This window comes from Phyllostomus discolor, chromosome 4 (genome assembly GCF_004126475.2).
Source record: "Phyllostomus discolor isolate MPI-MPIP mPhyDis1 chromosome 4, mPhyDis1.pri.v3, whole genome shotgun sequence".
Classification (NCBI taxonomy): Eukaryota; Metazoa; Chordata; class Mammalia; order Chiroptera; family Phyllostomidae; genus Phyllostomus; species Phyllostomus discolor.
The window spans coordinates 124543773-124563233 of record NC_040906.2 but is presented as its reverse complement, the minus strand read 5'-3'; the positions used below and the strand labels follow the sequence as shown (position 1 = coordinate 124563233).

General features: G+C 44.4%; 1 protein-coding gene and 2 long non-coding RNA genes across 3 annotated transcripts in view; 1 reads left to right on the top strand and 2 right to left on the bottom strand.

The window, feature by feature from the left end:
- The window catches only part of ELOVL5 (ELOVL fatty acid elongase 5), a 77559-nt gene extending 75127 nt beyond the window's left edge, over positions 1-2432 (top strand). Inside the window, exon 8 of the mRNA XM_028509215.2 lies at positions 575-2432. Within this exon, the coding sequence (XP_028365016.1) occupies positions 575-718 (144 nt within the window). The 3' untranslated portion in view covers positions 719-2432. The remainder of the gene's footprint in view (positions 1-574) is intronic.
- LOC118500214 lies at positions 1882-19374 on the bottom strand. The gene is made up of 2 exons (XR_004902770.1): positions 18772-19374; positions 1882-2753 (listed from the first exon to the last, which is right to left on the bottom strand). It is a non-coding gene; the product is annotated as an uncharacterized LOC118500214 (long non-coding RNA).
- Positions 7303-16023, bottom strand: LOC118500215. The gene is made up of 3 exons (XR_004902771.1): positions 15808-16023; positions 14706-14785; positions 7303-7795 (listed from the first exon to the last, which is right to left on the bottom strand). It is a non-coding gene; the product is annotated as an uncharacterized LOC118500215 (long non-coding RNA).
- Positions 19375-19461: the final 87 nt, after the last annotated feature.

Below are 19461 nucleotides of genomic sequence, written 5' to 3'. Positions count from 1 at the left end.
GGGCACGGCATGCTTGAGTCGCGTCCAGACACTGCTGGGCTAATAGCTTGTGCTGCACTTTGGGACATTCACCAGCTACGGGGGAGTTTAAAGGACGGGACACCATGTAGGTGCAGTAATGCTTACTGAACTGCTCACGGCAGCACAGCACTTTGTACCCACGGGCCGCAATAGCGGCTGGAGTAACGAGCACATCTTGAGACAAGGACTGTGAGTTCCAGGAGAGGTGCTACAGAGAGACACTGATGGGGCCACGTAACCCCTGTCCTCTGCCATCTACAGACTGAAAGGAGCAACAATAAAATACAAATTGAATTTTCCGTTTAATTTTTTAAATAGTTTTATATTGCAGCCTATGTCTCGGTGAATTTACTTTAGGCTGATTTTCAGAAAGCAGAAGAGTGATTAAACCAGTGGTCCAAAAAAACCCCACAAAAACAAAACAAAAAGTTTTCATGGTTGGTGCACTACAGAAACTCCTTCGGGACAGCACTGGGTCCCGGGAGGAAACTTGGGCGGTGTTAGAGACACAGCCCCTGCCCCGTCCCGCGCTGCCACTGCTCTTGTGTTTCAGACTTACAACAAGAAGGGGGCCTCCCGGAGGAAAGAACACCTGAGAGACCACCAGAACGGGTCCGTGGCTGCTGTGAATGGACACACCAACAGCTTTTCGTCCCTGGAAAACAACGTGAAGCCAAGGAAGCAGCGGAAGGATTGAGGTTGAAGAGTCGCAGACCTCCAAACCACGTCGTCTGATTGTAAGCACAGTATGAGTTGTGCCCGATGCTCGTTAACAGCTGCTGTACCTAGTCTGGCCTACAATAGTGTGACTCACGTAGGATCTCTTTCATCAGTTCAAAACCCCTAGAAAATGTATACCGATTAGACAAGTAGGCGTAAGATTTTTAACATTTCTGGGCTCTCACCGACCCCTGCGCTACCCTGCAGAGGGCGTGTTATTGTAGTATATACAACACTGCTGTTGCCTTATTAGTTTTAACATGATAGGTGCTGAATTGTGATTCACAATATACAAACACTGTAATCCAAACTTTTTTTTTTACTGTAGATCATGCATGTGATTGTAAATTTATACAATGTTACAGTAGAGAAACACACATGCCTTAAAATTTAAAAGCAGGGCCCAAAGCTTGTTAGTTTAAATTAGGGTATATTTTAAATTTTTATTTGTTTCCAAAAGCTCTGATTAGAAAAATCAAAGACCGTGATTTATGAAACTAGCGTGTGACACATAATTTCAGGTGACTTGTACATGTGAAATCAGAAATGGCACCTTCGGTTTTGTAATATTGGCTTTAAATCAGGCAGGCTCCAATCTAGTGGAACAGTCAGTCAGTTTAACTTTTTAACAGATCTTATTTTTTTATTTTGAGTGCCACTATTAATAATGTAAAAAGATGGGGTGGGGGTGGCTCTAAAGCAGCCTTCATGAAACTTAAATATATATTCTTTATCTTCAAGATTTTAGGAGTGTGCAGGATGAGTAGGCCATTTTTAATTTCTGAAGCGCTAAGTGTTTTTATACGGGGAACAAAGCCCATTGTGCTTTCCACTCACGAGAGAGAGAGGAGACACGCTTTCCGAGAGGGAGGGTCCTCTACCGTTTGACGGAGTCCTGTGGATGAGCAGTGGTGGCCGGGGTCCAAATATGGAATGATTTCTGTACTGCTATCTGTTTTGACACAGACTTCTTTTTAAAATGTGCCTAGTTTACCAAAATTAATAAAAGGAAGAAAAAGGACCTTCCTTTAAAAAAAAATTAAGGTAAAATTAAACAGATAGCTACACCATAAGAGAACTGGGAAATTGGATAGAGATCATTTGTGTAATGTAAATCTAATAGCACCTGTACTTTTTTCCGCTTAGAATATAAAAATTTGTTTAGAATCGCTTGTTTAAAAATAGTAGACTACTTATGGAATCATGTCTCGCACCCGTGAGGCAGTGGTCTGATCGACAAGGACTAATGTGTGTGTCATTTTGGGGTGTCAGAATTTAGTCTCTGAATACCTTCTCCACTGGGGGAAGAAATATTCGTCGAACCACTCATGACACATCTTAGAAAGTCATTGACAATGTATAAACTAATTTGTTGGTTTGATATTTATGTAAATATCATGCTTTAATTTTGCACATTCATATTATAGGGAACCAGTTGGTTCTCTTATTAGTCTTGTGGGTTTTCTGTTTGGAAGGAGTCACAGCATCTGTTTACATTTACCTTATCAACTCTAGAATGTGTATATTTGTAAATGTATGTCTTCCTAGGTACTGGTTTGCGAAAGTCTTTACATATTTCAATACAGAAACTAAACATTCAATAGTGTGCTGTCAAAGTGTGCTTTAGCTCATCTGGATATACCCACACTGTCAAATAATGTCCAAAAATTAATCATTAAAACATTTTTGATTACCTATGCTTGCATTTTACGTTGTTTTTGTGCTGCAAATTATGAAAAACTAGAGAAAAATCCATCGTCTTCACCTTCTAGGGACTCACCAAATAGATGTGAATAATTACGTTCAAAAGGTGGCATTGGTGCTCAGCTCACCTGAGGAAGGACCGCCACACAGTAAGCTTCAAGGTGGTTCCACCCCAACTCTTCCCTCTCTGCCTTTTTCCAGTTCTTCCTCAGAAGGTCCTGGCTCTAAGAATACTCCTTTCTCCTTTCTTCCTTCTCTTCCTGCTCCCTCTTCCCACACTCAGGCTGTTCAGAGTTCCTTTTCAAAGCCTAGACCAGAGGATCACACATTTTTAATGTAGAACGCCAGACAGAACACCTGGTTTGCTGGCCCTCTACTCTAAGATAATGAGGTCCCTCCTAGGTCCTAAAGTTCGGGCGCTTTCCTGTCCTAGATCCTGGCCCCTCCCAGCCACCACATTGTGGGCTCTCAGGTCCATCCATGTCCACGGTGGGAGTGATGACGTAAGTGGCCCTATTTCCTTCCAGCGACTGCACACCACACAGACCTAGTGTATAGGCTTGATCCTGGCTTCTGATGCCTTTCATTTTGTCATTATCGCCTTTAAAATGTCATCAGAAACTGCATGTAGTATTTGGGATATTAACTGAAAAGTACAAAGGACTATTGGGCTTTGGTAGTAATGATTAATCATAGCTTGTCTTTCCCCTCTTTAAGTCCAGAACAAATTGAAAAAACAGGACATACAGGTCGAACTAAAGGAAATTAAAATAGCCCGTCTTTACTGAGGAGATTGATGAAGGTAAGGGCTCCCTACTCAGGCCAGTAACCCTAACTACGTAAGTGTTCCAAGGCTGGTACTGGCCACATGAATGGCTTATGGCCTACTTCTGTTCTGATGCTGGTCTGGTGATGAACTGGTGATTCAAATGTTGTGAATATCAGCCCTGGAATTTACCCACTTAAACTACAAGCTCCCCTCGTAATGTCAAAGTCCACCCAGGTGACCTGACCATGCTGAGAAAGCATGCTCAGTGGCATCTCCCAGTCTTGGCAGTCAGGCGCTGCCCTCCTCCCCTCAGAGAAGTGAGCGGGTGAGGGGCAAAGCGAGGGGAGATGTGTGTCCGCAGTTCCCTGTCCGAGTGGAACCAAGAGGGCAACTTCACTCACCCGCATGGAAAAGGGGTATTCCCATTTCCCCTCTTTATCAGCCTTGCCATTCATGGGAAAAACAGGATCTGGGACCACATTTCCTGGTGGAAATCCTACCTGGATGACCTTGAGAATAATGTTAGGACCTACATTATAGGGTTGTAAGTGGATAACAGATATAAAATGCCCTTGAACTTAATCTAGCACAGAGCTAACTATTAAAGTGGTAGCTGTCACCTTCAAGATTGTTCTGCTCAGTTCACCTCTAAACTATGTATCAGCTTTGTTTTACTGCCATTTCATTGGCTGGTTGCTCTGGTAATCCTATCAGAAAGGGAAGGAAGCTAGTTTGGTATGACACTTTCTTCATTGAATCAGGAGTTGAAAAGAAACCAGCAGTTGTTAGGAGTAAAAATGTTCACCATCTATATTCCAGATCCGGCCAGAGTTCCACATTAAACCCACCATTCTGGAGTTCTACGTTCTGCTTTATTTCCCCTTTGGAAAACAGGATTGTGCTTTCCGTCTCTGGTCTTTAGTTGGTCATTGTTTCTCAGGTTCCGACCGCAGGGCAGCAGTCACACCACAGGTCGTTTCCGTGCCTCAGTGTGTTTCGCCTGGACTCACTGTAAACAGATGTCCCCTACCCCTCATCGGTCTGAGACTTCAAATACTAACCCACTCTTTCTCTTCACTCTTCATTTGGAGAATATTGTCCCCAATGGAGAAGGTCGTGTTCACCTTTGTTTATTGTCTGCTCTTACGGCATTGCACCACCAGCCTCTAGTTCTCATTCCAGACGTAGATTTAAAACACACTTCTGTCATCCTAGACATTTTGAGGAACTTCATGTTCTTTTTTCCAATCTATTTATGGTACAAACCCAGAGGGAGAAAGTTCCCAGGCTAGTTTTTGCCATAGTTTGTATAGGCTCTCTGCACCTGGCTTGTGGTCCAGGGTCGTGGAAGACACCCTAGGCTCCAGACTGGAAGTTGTAGGAACACGCAGAGTGGGACCCGGGAACTGGTGATGTGGTGGCAGACCATCCAGACTCTCCTGAACAGCGCCTGCTGCCCCCTGATGCTCATTTATGTTCATGAGCCGGCCAGACTTCCCTATCCCAGGGAAGCAGGCAACATCTCTCCAAATCCTCTTTTGCTTGGCAGAGAGGACAGAGCCAAGTGTATCGAGCAAATGGGGATCTGTGAGAAACAACTTCAGTCCCCATAGGAGCCTTAGCTAGACTTCGATCAAATGTACCTGCGGGCGACTTCAACACAGGATGGTTTGTGGCAAACCACCAAGCAATTGATATAAACCAGCTGTGAGTCCAGGGAGAGAGACCTCATGTTGCAAGGTGATAAAGAAGAGCTCTTTGAAGGGGTAGCCTTCATCCGAGCCTTCAAAGCCAGTCTGGGTTTCAGTAGTTGGTGACCAAAAGTTGCCTGGGAGGTAGCACTTCAGGCACAGGAGGCACAAGTAAATGAGTTGAAGGCTGAGCCAGCGAGACAGCACATACCACTGAACTATTGAGTGCAGGGGGAAACTGCTTATTTTCAAAATAACAGGTAAAGGGGAAGAGGATGGGATTTGGGTGTTCTCATTGATGAAGTAAGTAGAAGGTTGCCCAGAGTTCCCAGAGGAAGTAGTCATTATGCCTTCAAGACTGAGCCTTAGCTACGCGTCCTGCCCAGATGCCCTTCTGCTAAGGAGGGGCAGGGAGGTGACTGTACTTAGACTTGGGACTCACGTCTCAGTTCTGAGCTGGTGGGATCATCTGTCAGATGTGCAGATGAAACCGGGGCCTCAGCCCTGCTGGAAATCCCTCCTGACCAGACGTGGCATCTGAAGTCTGAAAGCTTGGAACCCAACACACGAGGGAATGTGCCATGGGTGGGGTTCCTTGTTGGTTTGTAAACAACAAATTCAATGGTGATTATATCAACTCGTGTTACTACTGGTATTCTTTGTTCAAATAATGGGCATGGATGTGGATTTCCCTTGACTGATGAATTTGACAGTGTTTCAAGGAAGCCAGCACTTTTCAAGGCAAAGTGTACGCCTTCGCCTTGACAGTGTTCGCACTCAGACAGGTACCTGTGTGAAACAAAGCATCAGCACCAGGTTCCCACAGCCTCATCCTTCCTATACTTTTCATGAAGTGCTAAGCTCGTCAGCCCTTCAGAAAGCCACGTGACCAGGGGTTGACCTGCCTGCCTGCTCCCTGTCCTGTTGACGTAGAGCTCCAGCCCTCTGCTCTAGGAGTACTGGGTAAAGTGTATTTCAAGACCAAGACCAAGGCGCACACAGTCTTTCAAGGGAGCAGTAGGAATCCAAAACTTAAGAGCACAGTGCCTTTCTTAAAAGGGCACCAGAAGGGGGACATTGTTATGGCCCCAGGTAGATCCTGAACTCCACCCTTATTTTAGAACTGGGTGTGGTAGGGTGTGTGTCCCAGGGCACAGGCAACGCTCATCTGCTTGAAGGATCTGTGTGTGTTTGGAGGTGACATAGTGTACTTGTAAGAATAAAGGCTTACTCTTGGATCGGCCAAAAAGTCCATTTAGTTTTCTCTGTAAAATGAAAGATACATTTTTCATTTTCACCAATAACTATTGATTTGGATATTTTGCGTATGTTGGCTACCTCCTGCTATTGACTTCTAGCGGGTAGAGAGGCCAGGGTGCTGCTGAACATCTTCCAATGTATAAGACAGCCCCACAGCAAAGAGTTATTTGGCCAAAATGTCAATAGTACCAAGAAACTTTGCAAACCACTTTTGACACTTTCAGTCAGTCACAGCACCTTCTCCATACACTGCACAAATCTTTTTTGTGTTTCAGTTGCATGTTACCTTTCTTGAAGTAATAAAGCATAATATGCCAAAAATGTTGTGTATCTTCCATACTAAAATGGCTGCACAAAAATTCACCCATTTTGGTTTTTTTTAATGCAGGCTGACATAACAGCTGTCACGATACACTCTAACAAAACTGTTTTGAATAAAAGGCAACTAAGCACTACTAGAGCCATCGTTTGGTCAACCCAATATTTACTATGGGACTTAAAGTGAGTTAACCTCACTTTTCTGAACCTCACTTTCCTCTACTGTAAACAGAAATATGCATGCTTAGCTCAGACACCTGAAGTTAAATGCAGAAATGCAATATAAAGCGTTTAGCTCAGTACTTTACAGTAGCGGTCACTTACTTATTAAGGAAGAAAGACCAAATTGGTAAGGAAACAAGAAAGAGAGTGTGCATCAGTCATTTTGTGTCAGATTTTAAGTTCTATTGCTCAACGTGAATTATTCCACCAAAATATTTTTCGTTGAGCTTTGGGTAGGGAACTCAAAAAAGTTGGATAAATTGAGATAACTGTAATTTAGACAACTACATAGAACTTATTTTTTTTCCAGCATCACAATAAAAGTTTTCAGTCTAAGCTTCTCCCACACACTAAAGAAAGATAGTTCCACATCACTTGGGCCATGGGTAGGTATATAGCTTCTCAGAAACGCGCTGCTTCCCCCAACCCCTGCTTCGACTCTAGGACAACTGGACACGGGCGCACCCTGCTCTGGGCACTTCGCCAGTTGCTGGGGAGACCGCAGTGAAAAGATAATTCCAATCTAGAAGAAAAACAGAATAGTTACAAATTCTAGGAACCATTCTGAAGGAAATAATCAGAGGACTGACATTGAAAATAATCTTAGACACTGTAACAGATTATTTTGAGGCATAAGGAAGGACATTAGAATTTTTATCTATATGTTTAAATTGGTAGTTGATATTTTCGAGCTGAGTAAGATCATTGGAAGTTTCACACATTCTCTAGGAAGTCAACTGGAAGCTGTTATGGAGCAGTCTGTTCTCCACCTGCGCTGCAGCCCCTCACCATGCGTGTGCAGGTCCTGCACTTGGCTCGGACAATTGTGTGAGCACTCGGGGACTTGGCAATTGCTGCTGCCTTCAACTGACCTACCCGTGAGTGATGGGCAGGCACCTACGTTAACAACTTGTCCTGTTAACTTGTCATGACAGGGTGATCTCTGAAAATTTTTTACAGTGACAATTAAGGATCCAAATATAAGTGAAATCCAACTGTGTACAGTAGTACCAACATCAGCCGAGGACAGTGGGTCAATGGATGCTTTTCACGACAGCAATGGCCCATCCTGCTGGCAGCCAGCGAAGTCCTTTAATGAGAAGAGTAGGGCAGATCTCCGTTCCAAAAAATCTAAAGTGGTGTTGAGGGGGATGAGTGGGTCTCTGTGCATTATAACCTCACTGCATTCTGGGAGATGTAGTGGAATTCTAGACAGCCCACTCGAGCCTATGACACTTGAGTGTAGGAACTCTCTCTTATTTGTGTCTACATCCCTAATGCATGCCCAGCACAGCACAAAACCCCAGCAGATGATCAATGACTGTTTTGATGAATGAACAGAAGTACTCAGGAAGGATTATACAGTGTGGTACAGAGTAAGAAAAACAGGCTTTCCAGCCAGTTAAATCTTGAGTTTAAATCCCACCATCAGTCAATAACCATGTGTCATGGACTAAATGTTTGTGACCCCTCCAAATTCCTATGTTGATAATACTATCAGCTGATTTCTCAAAAGAAACCTTACAGGCAAGAAGGGGCTGGAAAGAAGTATTTGAAGTCATGAAAGGCAAGGACCTACATTCCAGATTACTCTATCTAGCAAAGCTTTCATTTAGAATGGAAGGGCAGATACAGTGCTTCTCGGATAAGGTCAAGTTAAAGGAGTTCATCATCACCAAGCCCTTATTTTATGAAATGTTAAAGGGATTTATCTAAGAAAGGAGGATCAAAACTATGAACAGTAAAATGACAACAAACTCACTATCAACAACTGAACCTAAAAAAAAAAAATAAACTAGGCAAACAACTAGAACAGGAACAGAATCATAGAAATGGAGATCACATGGAGGATTATCAGTGGGGAGGGGGAAGGGGGAGAGAAGGGGAAAAGGTACAGAGAATAAGAAGCATAAGTCATAGGTACAAAATAGACGGGGAGATTGAGTAGTATGGGAAATGGAGAAGCCAAAGAACCCATACGTACGGCCCATGGACGTGAACTAAATGGGGAAAATGCTGGTGGGAGGTGGGATACAGGGTGGAGGGGAATAAAGGGGAGAAAAAAAATGGGACAACTGTAATAGCATACTCAATAAAACATAAAAAAGCATTCCTATGTTGAAACCTTTTCCCAGTCATGTGAGAGTATAATTAGGAGATGGGTTTAGGGGAGGTAATTAGGTTCAGAGGAGGTCACAAGAGTGAGAGTGGAGCCCTCGATGAATGGGATTGGTGTCCTTAGGAGAGTCACAAGAGCTTGCTGCTTCCTCTCTGCTCTCTGCCACGTGAGGGTGCAGTGAGGAGTCAGCCACCTGCAACAGGAAGAGAGCCTCACCAGAACCTGATCTCACTGGCACCCTGATCTCAGACTTTCAGCCTGCATAACTGTGCAAAATACACGTCCATTGTCTGTAAGCCACGTAGTCTGTGGTACTTTTTTATAGCAGCCCAAACTGACTGCAACACCATATGACCTCGCCAAGTTTCCTCACCTTCCCAAACTCATCATGACTCTCCAGGATTGCAGGGAATGCATATAGATCCCATGGTCTACTGAGAGGACTCAAAAGGATTAATCCCCACGTACGAGTTGTGAGGTGCAGTGGTGCATAGCAGGAATGAAGTCAGCTTCCATTAAAAATCTCATCCTAGGAGACCCAGGATGCCAGAGCAGCTCATTTGAACTGTAAAACCGCCAAGAGGACGGGCCTGGTGGCTGCCGTGACCATTTTACAGGAGCCAGAGCCTCTCCCCGGAATCCCTACCAGGGGTGTCCAACTTTTTGGCGTCTCTGGGCCACCCTAGAAGAAGAGTTGTCTTGGACCACACATTAACTACATCATGACATGTAATCACAAGAAAAATGTCACAATGTTTTAAGTAAATTTACAATTTCGTGTTGGGCCCTGTGGGCCACAGGTTGGATGCCCCTGCTAATGTGTCCAGCTTCTTGGGACCCAGGGTCGTCCCTGCGGGGTTCAGGGACCGAGAGTCTGTGATAAATGGGTACTTGGGAAAGAGCACGGACCCTTGGGGCCACTAGCTTCCCTCCGCCTTGGAGCCACCTCTAGACAATCACTAAATGGCAAATAAAATCCTAAATCTTTCCCTGACCTGTAGGCCTCCCAGAGCCACCCGGCCCTGCCCCGCCTCTGCCAGATCTCACAAGGAGCCTTTCCCATCTCGAAGCCTCTCTCCTGCTGCTCCTTCCCAGGTAGTTCTTTCCATGACCTGCCCCCCACGTAATCACCACCTCCCCAAAGAGACGTTCCCTAACTGCCAGATCTAAAGTATCACCCCTGTACCACGCCCCCAACACAGACTCCTTTCTCTTACTTAGCTTTTATTTTTCTTTGTAACATTGTCATTGTTAAATAGGTATTTACTTGTCTCCCTCCTGAAAGACAAGGGCTTTCTCTCTGGCCTGGCACATAGGAAAGACAAATACTTGAACAGATGAATTTGTGAATGAACATGAGATGATGAGTGTCCTCTGTGTGCCTGGGGGGGGGCGGGCAGGGGGGGTTGGGGCCCTGGCTGTAACCTTGTCACACACAAGAAGGGCACTGTTTTTTAACAGCCCTGAGTTTATCAGATACCGCAATCATCTCAGAAAAGCAGACCCAGGTATATTTTGGAATGGAGTATATGATGGTGAACAGTCAAATCCCACCAATGTTAAGAATTAATGAGCTGTCTGGTCTCTTATTTTTTTAAAGATTATTTATTTATTTTTAGATAGAGGGGAAGGGAGGGAGAAAGAGAAGGAGAGAAACATCAATGTATGGTTGCCTCTCGCACACGCCTTACTGGGGACCTGGCCTGCAACCCAGCCACATGTCCTGACTGGGAATCGAACCGGCAACATTTTGGTTCTCAGGCTGGCACTCAATCAATCTGTTGAGCCACCCCAGCCAGGGCTGTCTGTTCTCTTATGACTAATGTATAAATTTTGCTGCTCTGTGCCATTCATATTTAGAACTAAGACGGACATAATTGTGAAAGTGAAAGACAGCATCAGGAACTACTCTTAGAATCCTGCAACAAATAAGTTTTTTGTTTTCTGGTTTTTTGGCACTCAGTTGAACCTTACTAGATTTTTTTTTACCTCTCTTATTTGTTTCTTGAATTATAGCCTGGGAATAATGATCTTCCCAGTTTTTCTAGTTGTTATTAGAACTAGAGACTCATGGTGCCTAATGAGAAGGGAATGGAGAGATAGCAGCTTAGTCCGGCTAGGAAATTAAAGAAACCCAGAGTTCACACTCTCGTTAGTGATTTTGAACTGACAGTCACTTCCGGAGGCAGTTACAGATGGGTGTGCAGCGTACCCACAGGCAAAACGATGCAGTAGTTTTCAAAACAGCTTTGTAGGCATTTCAGCTATAGCGACAAGGATTCTTCCTGTGCTCCTCTTAGAAATAATTCTTCAGGCCCCCAGTGAGTCCCAGAAAACACTCAGAGGTGGGTTCCCAGGTGGCGAGGGAATGCTGCGGGCTGAAAGCTCAGAAGGAGCTGCGGGGCAGATGGGATGATGAATAGTCTGAAAGCCAAGTTAAAGGAACAGAATTAAGAGCACAGGGGAACGGAGTGACCTTTACGGAGGAGACACTTGAAATCAGCAGCCTCACTGATCTCCCTTCAACAGACGAAAACCAAACTCGTGCCTGTTAACGTTCTGTTTCTTCCCCACCTTTAATTTTTCTCAGACAAAGACTCAGACAACTCACTGGGTGGAAACATCACTAAACATGCCCACTGTGGTGGTGTTCATTTTTTAAAAAATTATAACAATGTAGAAGTGCCAACGGGTGCAGGAAATTACGGACATCATTCATAAAATATGTAAAACGTGATATAGAAGGAGCCACTGTGTAATGGAGCCAGGCCTGCCAGCCCAGAAGAGCCGCCTTGCACTGCTCAGGCCTCCAAACTCTGGATGTTAAAACTGGACGAAATCACAGCTGGGCTGGGCCTGAGCAGAGCTGCGTCCCAAAGAACCGTGTGCAAGGATAACAAGAAAGCAGATATTATAACTACTGAACTGATGACCACGAGACTGAAAATCAGAAGCATTCTTTAGCATTGGTGTCACTGTGCTAGCTTATCTGCACCCACAGAAATTCCTTCCTTTCACTGATGTAGTGCCCCCTTCCCTTTCTCATGCGTGCCCCTTGCCTGCACCTCCCAACTGGAACATGACTTGCCTTCTGCTTGAATCAATGTTTCCCGAATAGCTTGTTTGCTTTTTTTTTAAATCTCAAACAAATGTTTCTTGCCTTTCATTTTGGCCTTTTTTTTTTTGCATGCTGTGATTCAAAAATGCTGTGAAACATGCTAATGATATGAGAAAATGGCCATGGAAATATCATTAAATGAAAAAGCAAGTTATCAGTCAGCTTATTCCACATTTTTTCCAGTTGGCTAAAGTATGCTCACACGTGCATATGAAAAAGGAAGGACACATATCAAAACATCAACAGCAATTATGTCTGGGAGAATTACAAGTGACTTTTATTTTTCCCTTTGTGTTTTTCTAACTTTTCCAAAGTTCCTGCACAAACATTTAGTATTTGTATATTGGGTGAGGGTCATTAAACATATTTGAAAAAATCAGTCTATTACCCAAGCAATTCAACCTCTCTGATGTAAATGCTTTTCGATAGGAGGCACCTTCTTTCCCCACACTGTTCCTGGTTTCTAAACAACGCTTTTATAGAAAAAGAACATTTTTATTTCAGAGGGCAGCAGGTAGCTGTGTGGTCATTAAGTAACTTTGAAATGAATTGACAACCCCTGGTGTGTTGGAAAAGACACAAGTCAAAGGTCCAAGTTCATGCTCTGCCTCTTGAAACCCAGGGCAACAAGCCCCTCACAGCCAGTTTCTCCATTTATACAACAGAGGATGTGGTTACTTTTCTGCTTACCTCGCAAAGTTAGCATTGGGTTTGAAAACCCCACAACACGTAGAAAGTAAGGTAGGGCCATTCTCTCAGAAATAAGTCAAGACTCCCTTTTGACATAGGGGATCTTTCACTAGAAAGCCAGAGCGAGGGCTGGTTCTGCTAGATAAATCCTCACAAGGAGCAAGCTGCTGGAAACAGCTGTGAGTCACTCCGTGAGTCACTGAGGCAAATGGCAGACAGGAACCAGGAAACATTATCAGACGGGAGCCCACTAAGGTCTGCAGCGGGAATGCAAGTTCAGCCTTTCCCCAAACACAGTGTGGGCTTTACAGCTAAATATTTTGATTGCTCTGCCATCTGGCAGTATCAGTTTGCAGCCAGCCTGGTTCTGAATCTCTCTTCTATGAGAGATTCTTTGCCATCTCAACACAGAAAGGGGAGAGAATTGGTTTTCAGTTTGACTGAGCCAACATTTGGCTTTAGGGTCACAGCTAGGCAAACTAGGCAGGTTGCCAGCACTTGACATCAGCATCCCAAATTTCACTTTTCTATTGTCCCATCTTTCCTTGACCTATACATGCTTTCCTCTTCCTTACTTTGAAAAATACATCCCAGTAGTCATTTACACACTAGTAAGAATCTCTGTCCCTAAGTCTCTTTTCCCAGTAGAATTTTAAACTCATTTCTTTTGGTAAAATGAAAGACTCTGTCCAGTGCTAGGAATACTGAAGACAATAGTGAAGAGGATGGAGAGAGGGTGGAGGCCAAATGAATTTAGGGAAAATACTGCTCAATTTCCCCCAGGGCAGAGGCACCTACTCTCCCATCCTAACCTCTGGCCTTAAAGCAATATTAGTGGACCTGCTTTGAGGGAATCAGTACTAAACTGGAATATTCATGGAAACAAGTAATTGCAGTGCTGATGGCGTGCCTTAAAATTCCACAGGTCAGAAGAAAATGCAAACTTCACACTGGCTTGGGGCCTCCCACGATCTGGCCACTGCCCACCTCCATGGGGTCATAAATACTACCATCCCCGTTCCCTCTATTTCAGCCACACAGGGCTTCTTCCTGAACAAGCCAAGCTTATTTCTGCCCAGAAAACTTTGCCCTTCTGTGTATTCTCCAGGAGCACTCTTGCATCTCAGTCACTGGGGGTGGGATGGGGGTGCGTGCGGGGGCAGGGAGGACCCTATGAGTTACAAGATGCAGAACACTCAGTTATCTTTGAATTTCAGGTAAATGACAAATACTTTTTAGTATGTCTATGTTTCAAATATTGCATGGGACATACTTATTCTAAAAATGTATTCATCATTTCTCTGAAACTCAAACTTAACTGGGGTCCTGTAACAGGGTGCAGCCAAGAGGGGGGCCCAAATAGGGATTTGTAAGGGGGTCCAGAAGAGCTTGGAGATAATTGGCTCCACACCACAAAGCCACATCTGCCCAGAATGCCGGCAGCTGTGGCCAATTGTGAGAGGAGCCGGAAATGGGGCTGCAGAGGAAGATTAACGCTGGAATTTAAACAGAGGTGCAACAGTCACTGGGCATCTGTCTTTTTGGGACCACACATCTGTTTAGGACCACACGGCTTTGATGTCTTGGTTGGGACCACATGGCTTGGGTGAGAGTCAGGACCACGAGGCTTTGGAAGTGCTCCCTTTTGCCACATGGAGGATGCCGGGAGGACTGTGTGTGTGTTTGTGGAGAACTTTAGTTTTTATTATTTCAAATAAATAATAAGTTCCTTTCCTTTTCACTGACCTCTGATATTAAGAGATGTCTTTCTTCAGGCAGTGGGCAAAATGAACCCAGTAGGTGGGGAGGAACCCCCCAGAGAAAAAGGGAGGGGTCTTTTATATCGTTCAGCATTCCCCCCAACCCCGGTCTGTTCTGTAACAGTCCCATATTTCTGTTTGCTAAATCTGCTAACCCTGCATGGGAAGTCTGTCCTAATCACCTCACCCAAAGCTACCCCACCCCAACTGCCTTTCGGTTTCCTCACCCTACTCTCTTAGCTCCTTGCCCTGTTGTTGTTTTTCTTCCCAGAAAGCTTACAACCACTTGAAATTATGTTTATTGTTAGCTCACCCACTAGTTAAATAGGAAGTTCCATGGTTCCATGCAGTGGGTAACAGTATATATCTTGTCCCTGGCTGTCTCTCTGATGCCTGGAACACGGTAAATGCAATTTCATTTGGATGGATGGATGGATGGGAGTATAAATGTGAGTTTTACATACATCTTTTTCTTGACTCTTTTACTTGAGGAAAAAGCAGGTAACTTCCAGTGTGAGTTTTCGGTTCCAGGCTTCCTGCTTGTTGCCTCTTTAGCTCCCACTGTCTCCTCCATCTGCCACTGGACCCCTTTCCATGACGGCCTGCCGTCCTGCTTTCACCCCAACTTTCTGGCTGCCCCCTGGCCCTCCCAGAGCTGTCCCACCCCTCTTACCTAACTTTGCTGACATCTGAAAATGCACAGAGACCCATTCCTTTTCCTTTAAGTCTTCAAAATGCAAAGGCTCCTGAAAAGCCTGTTTCCTGCTTGTTTGCCCGTTCTCCTTGCTGTGAATGAATCGATCGGACTGCTGTCTGGGAGCAGGTTTTTGTTTAGCGAAATGAGAGAGAGGAGCTCCCTGAGTCCGGTGGGTGTGCACCGGAGCCTTGGGCTGGAAGAAATGGGTCAGAAAAGTGAAATTGGTGTGAACTTCCATTTTATGGGGCCAGCACCTTCTGTCTGCATTAACCCTTCTCAGCCTGGGACCACCTAAGGTTTGTCAGCAACCCAGCTGTCCTTCACCTTCATCATCAGCCCCTGACACAAGAGAATGTTTTTGATCCCGGTTTCAAACCTTATTAGCTGTGGTTGGTCAGTGCAGTACAAAGCCATCTTTGAGACAGAGGTTAGATTAGCATCTCTTTACTGCTCTGGGGACCTGGGTACAGAGAGAACAATGCCCCAAGGTCAGCCCTAGGCCTGCCTCTGGACTCAGGTCTCCTGGGCAGTGCCCTAACTGGAACAGCGGGTGAGCCCCAAGTGCAGAGGCCTTGCAGAGGCTGAAAAAGGAGGCTTGCATTCCCGTAATCAATCAAATTGCTCCTGTAGGGCCTCCTGACTGACTCTGGTGTCCTCTGCATGCAACTTCGAGTCCCTGTCTCATATTTGGGTCAGAGCAACAGGAGGGACACATGACCTGCTTTAAAATTAGCCTCCAAACTCATTGTATAACAGCTCTCATTTTCACCGAATGGAACAGTTTCTTGAGAAGCCAAGCACAGCATTTGTAATGAAGCCTGTCTGGTTGAATTATCCTGAAGAAAATCCTTTTGATTCACCAAGACTCAATACTTCCACCTGTACAGTGGGGTACACTTTGTTTGAAAGAGAAATAAAGGGTAGAAAAATAAAAGTAACCAACACATCCAGCCCCACCCCCAACACACACACACAATTTTGGGGCTTGTCAGCAGAAAATAATCCCTTCCAGATTAAGAAGTACAAATTGGTAGTGACAAAATAGTCACAGGGATATAAAATACACCACAGCAAAAATAGGCAATAATATTGTAATGACTGTGTGTGGTGCCAGGTGGGCACTAGACTTATCAGGGGACCGCTTCGTAAATTGTATAAATATTGAACCATTACACTGTGCACCTGGAACTATTATGACATTAAATGTAAACTGTAACTGAAAATTTTTTAAATTATAAATAAATAGAAAAAAGTTTAGATTATACGTAAATGATTTTTTCCCCAAAAGAGAAGAAAAGCTGAAAAGGGAAGAAATGCTTATGGCCTAAATCATGCCATTATCAGCTTCCAGTTGGCGTTCTGATAACTTAGCGCTCTAAGTATTTTAAGTCCTGGGAAAACACACTTTTCTTTCTTACCATTTCTCCTGGGACAGTGAGCTAGTTTTCACACAAACTGAAAATCAGCAAAAAGTAACAAAACCTGGTCCTGACCACTGTCCTTCCTCAAGGACAAATAGTTTCTCCAGATTTCTGACTCATCTTGGCAACCCTTGCAAAAAAAAACAAAAACCAACAACAAAAAACCCAATGCTCCAGAGGCCAGATAAATGCAAAGAACGCTGTGTGATTGTGTGTGCCTGAAATGTTTCTTTCTGACAGAAACAGTGTCTCCTTGATCTACTGACTCAGGAAAATGGTCGATTGTAATTTATATCTTGTTTCTGAGGTGGCAGTAAATTGCTGAGAGTTGGGAGAGAGGTTGCTGAAAGAATTAGGCCTCTTTTGAAGTAAGGGGACAAAGAACGTATAACATTCAGCCAGAGACCACCAAGCATGGGGTTTCTCTCTGTTGAGCTGGATGTACGACTAGGCAGGGAAGTTTCTGGTGCTTAAAGGAGATCTTTGAAGTTGGAGAGACCTGGGTTCAAATCCGAGCTTATTAGCCATAGCCTTGGGCAAGCGACCTTGCCTGTTTGAACCACACTTGGTTCATCCATAAAGTTGGGAGTAAGAACAGCACCTATGTCATGAGGCTCTGTGAGGTTTAAAAGAGAAAATACTTATCGAAAGAGCTTAGCAGAGTGCCCAGCACATAATCAAGTTTAACAAAAGCTTGACATTATTAGTAATTACTGTAATTAGCCCTCATTTCCGAAAGGCCACCATAACAAATCACCACAAGTTTGATGGCTTAAACCAGCAGAACTTGATTCTGTCGGAGCTCTGGGGACTAGAGGTCTGAAATCGAGATGTCGGCAGGGCGGTGCTCCTCTGAAGTCTCTCGGGGAGAATCCTTTCTTGCCTCATCAAGCTTCTGATGGCTGCCAGCACTCCTTGGCTTGTGGCCACAGAACTCCAGTCTCTGCCTCCATGTTCACAAGGCCTGCCCCACTTCTCACTCTCTCCCTCCTCTACTTGTCTCTTATTAGGACACGTGTCATTGTACTCAGGGCCCATGCAGACAATCCAGAATCACCTTTTCTCAGGATGCCTAATGTAACACATTTGCAATGATGCTTTTTACAAGAGAGGTCCCATTCACAGGTACTGGAGATTAGGGTGTGAGCATATCTGCTGGAGCGGCACCATTCACCCACAAACCACAGTACTGTTTATATGGTTCCTAAGCAAACAGTGTGGACCTGGCCCTAGAACCAGACAGGTGGCCCTGGGCCCACTTTAGAAGGCCCCCCAGCACATGGCACTCAACATTAGCTCAGTCCAACATGCTGCCCTGAATACCTATCTACTGGTGACTAACCATTCAGGGCCCAAAGAATCCTCTGTCTTTTGCCCTGTGTTCCCCAAACGAAAGGTAACCACACCCAAAGGGTGTGCTAGTGCTCACAAGAGACTCAGACACTTCCTTGAAGAGTGAGGGAGACGACAGCAGAAGCTCCTGGAAGGGAGGGAAGGTAACTAGCTTTCCCAGACCTCCTCTCCCACGGCCTGAATGCAGTTGGTTCTGTTCCGATGTACAGTTCTGGGATTACTCCTGAATTAGTGCACTATTCACACAGTTCCTGTTACTCTTAAATGTGTGTATATGTAGGTGCACACAAAATATACATGAAACATGGCATCACCTCCTTACGTTACTGCGCGGATCTAGATTTTTAAAAAATATTGGCTTAAGAGGTTTTGAAAATTGTGATATAAATGACAGTGATTTAGAATGAAATAAAAATAGCTGTGAGAGTGTCTGTGATGACAATATATCCTGAGTGTTCCAATTACAATGTTTGATATATAGGATTCATGGCCCATTTCCAAACTGAAGTTTCAGTTAAGAATTTTATTGACAATCATAATTGCTGTGGCCTCCACAGAGCAACATTTCTCCAAACTGACACAAAAAAAGATAAAACTAAGATTTAAGAAAGGTAATCAGTTTGGCATCAATAAGACACAATTTATGTGAAAATAGTATAAGAACATAATCAGTAATTTTATGAAATGGAAGCAAGGAACATTAATTTTATAACTAAATATATAATTATACATGAATTGTATATTAATTATATTATTCATTTAAACATGTCAGCCAGTTAACAGAACACCCACAAATGTGCAAGAATAAAGGAATCCAGATATTTTAAAAATCTTTGCCCACTTTCAGTTATATTAAAACCACAGAGTTCACTTTCCCCTCAGCTTTGTTGCTATGAAGACATATTTACCCACATGCGAGGCTGAAGAACTTGTATTTCAGTATTGGACGTCACATGTGTGGGCCTCCTCTCGTGGCCTTGCCTGGCCCTGCCAATGTCGGGGGCCGGCCTGACTCTGCTTTGGGGTCTCCATCTGCAACAGGGAAACAGCTGCACTTAGTGAGAGTTTTCTTGATCTGGAATCTCATTCTCTGTCCCTTGGCAGGATGACACACCGAGCCATCTAGGAAGAGGGTCAGCACTGCTGGTGTTCCGGGGTCACTAACGGAAGTTCACAGGAGTGTATGCCCGCACATCAAGATTTGCACTGGGGAGCAGCATCTCTTAAACCAGAGGCCCGGCAGGGGCTGCCAGGGTTCGGAACTTAGGCGTGCACTCAGAGGTCTGTCCACCCTCCCAAGCAGAAGCGGGGTTCTCTTGTTTATCTCTGCATCCCCCTCATCACCTGGGTCCTCAATTTATAAGTATAGGCTTCCCCCACCAAGCACACAGAGGCAACCAGGCACAAGCTCTCCCAGCTGTCCATTTTGCTTTTCCTCCCTTAGAGTATTCTAAACTACTTTTTACTCGCCGCTACAGAATCTATTGCCTTTGTTTCTGACCATGGGTTGTCTTAAAACTTTGCTGGTAAGAAAATTTAGGACCTCTCCTAGCTAGGGGCTCTCCAGTGGTACACTTAACTCCCAAGGTTTGCAGGTA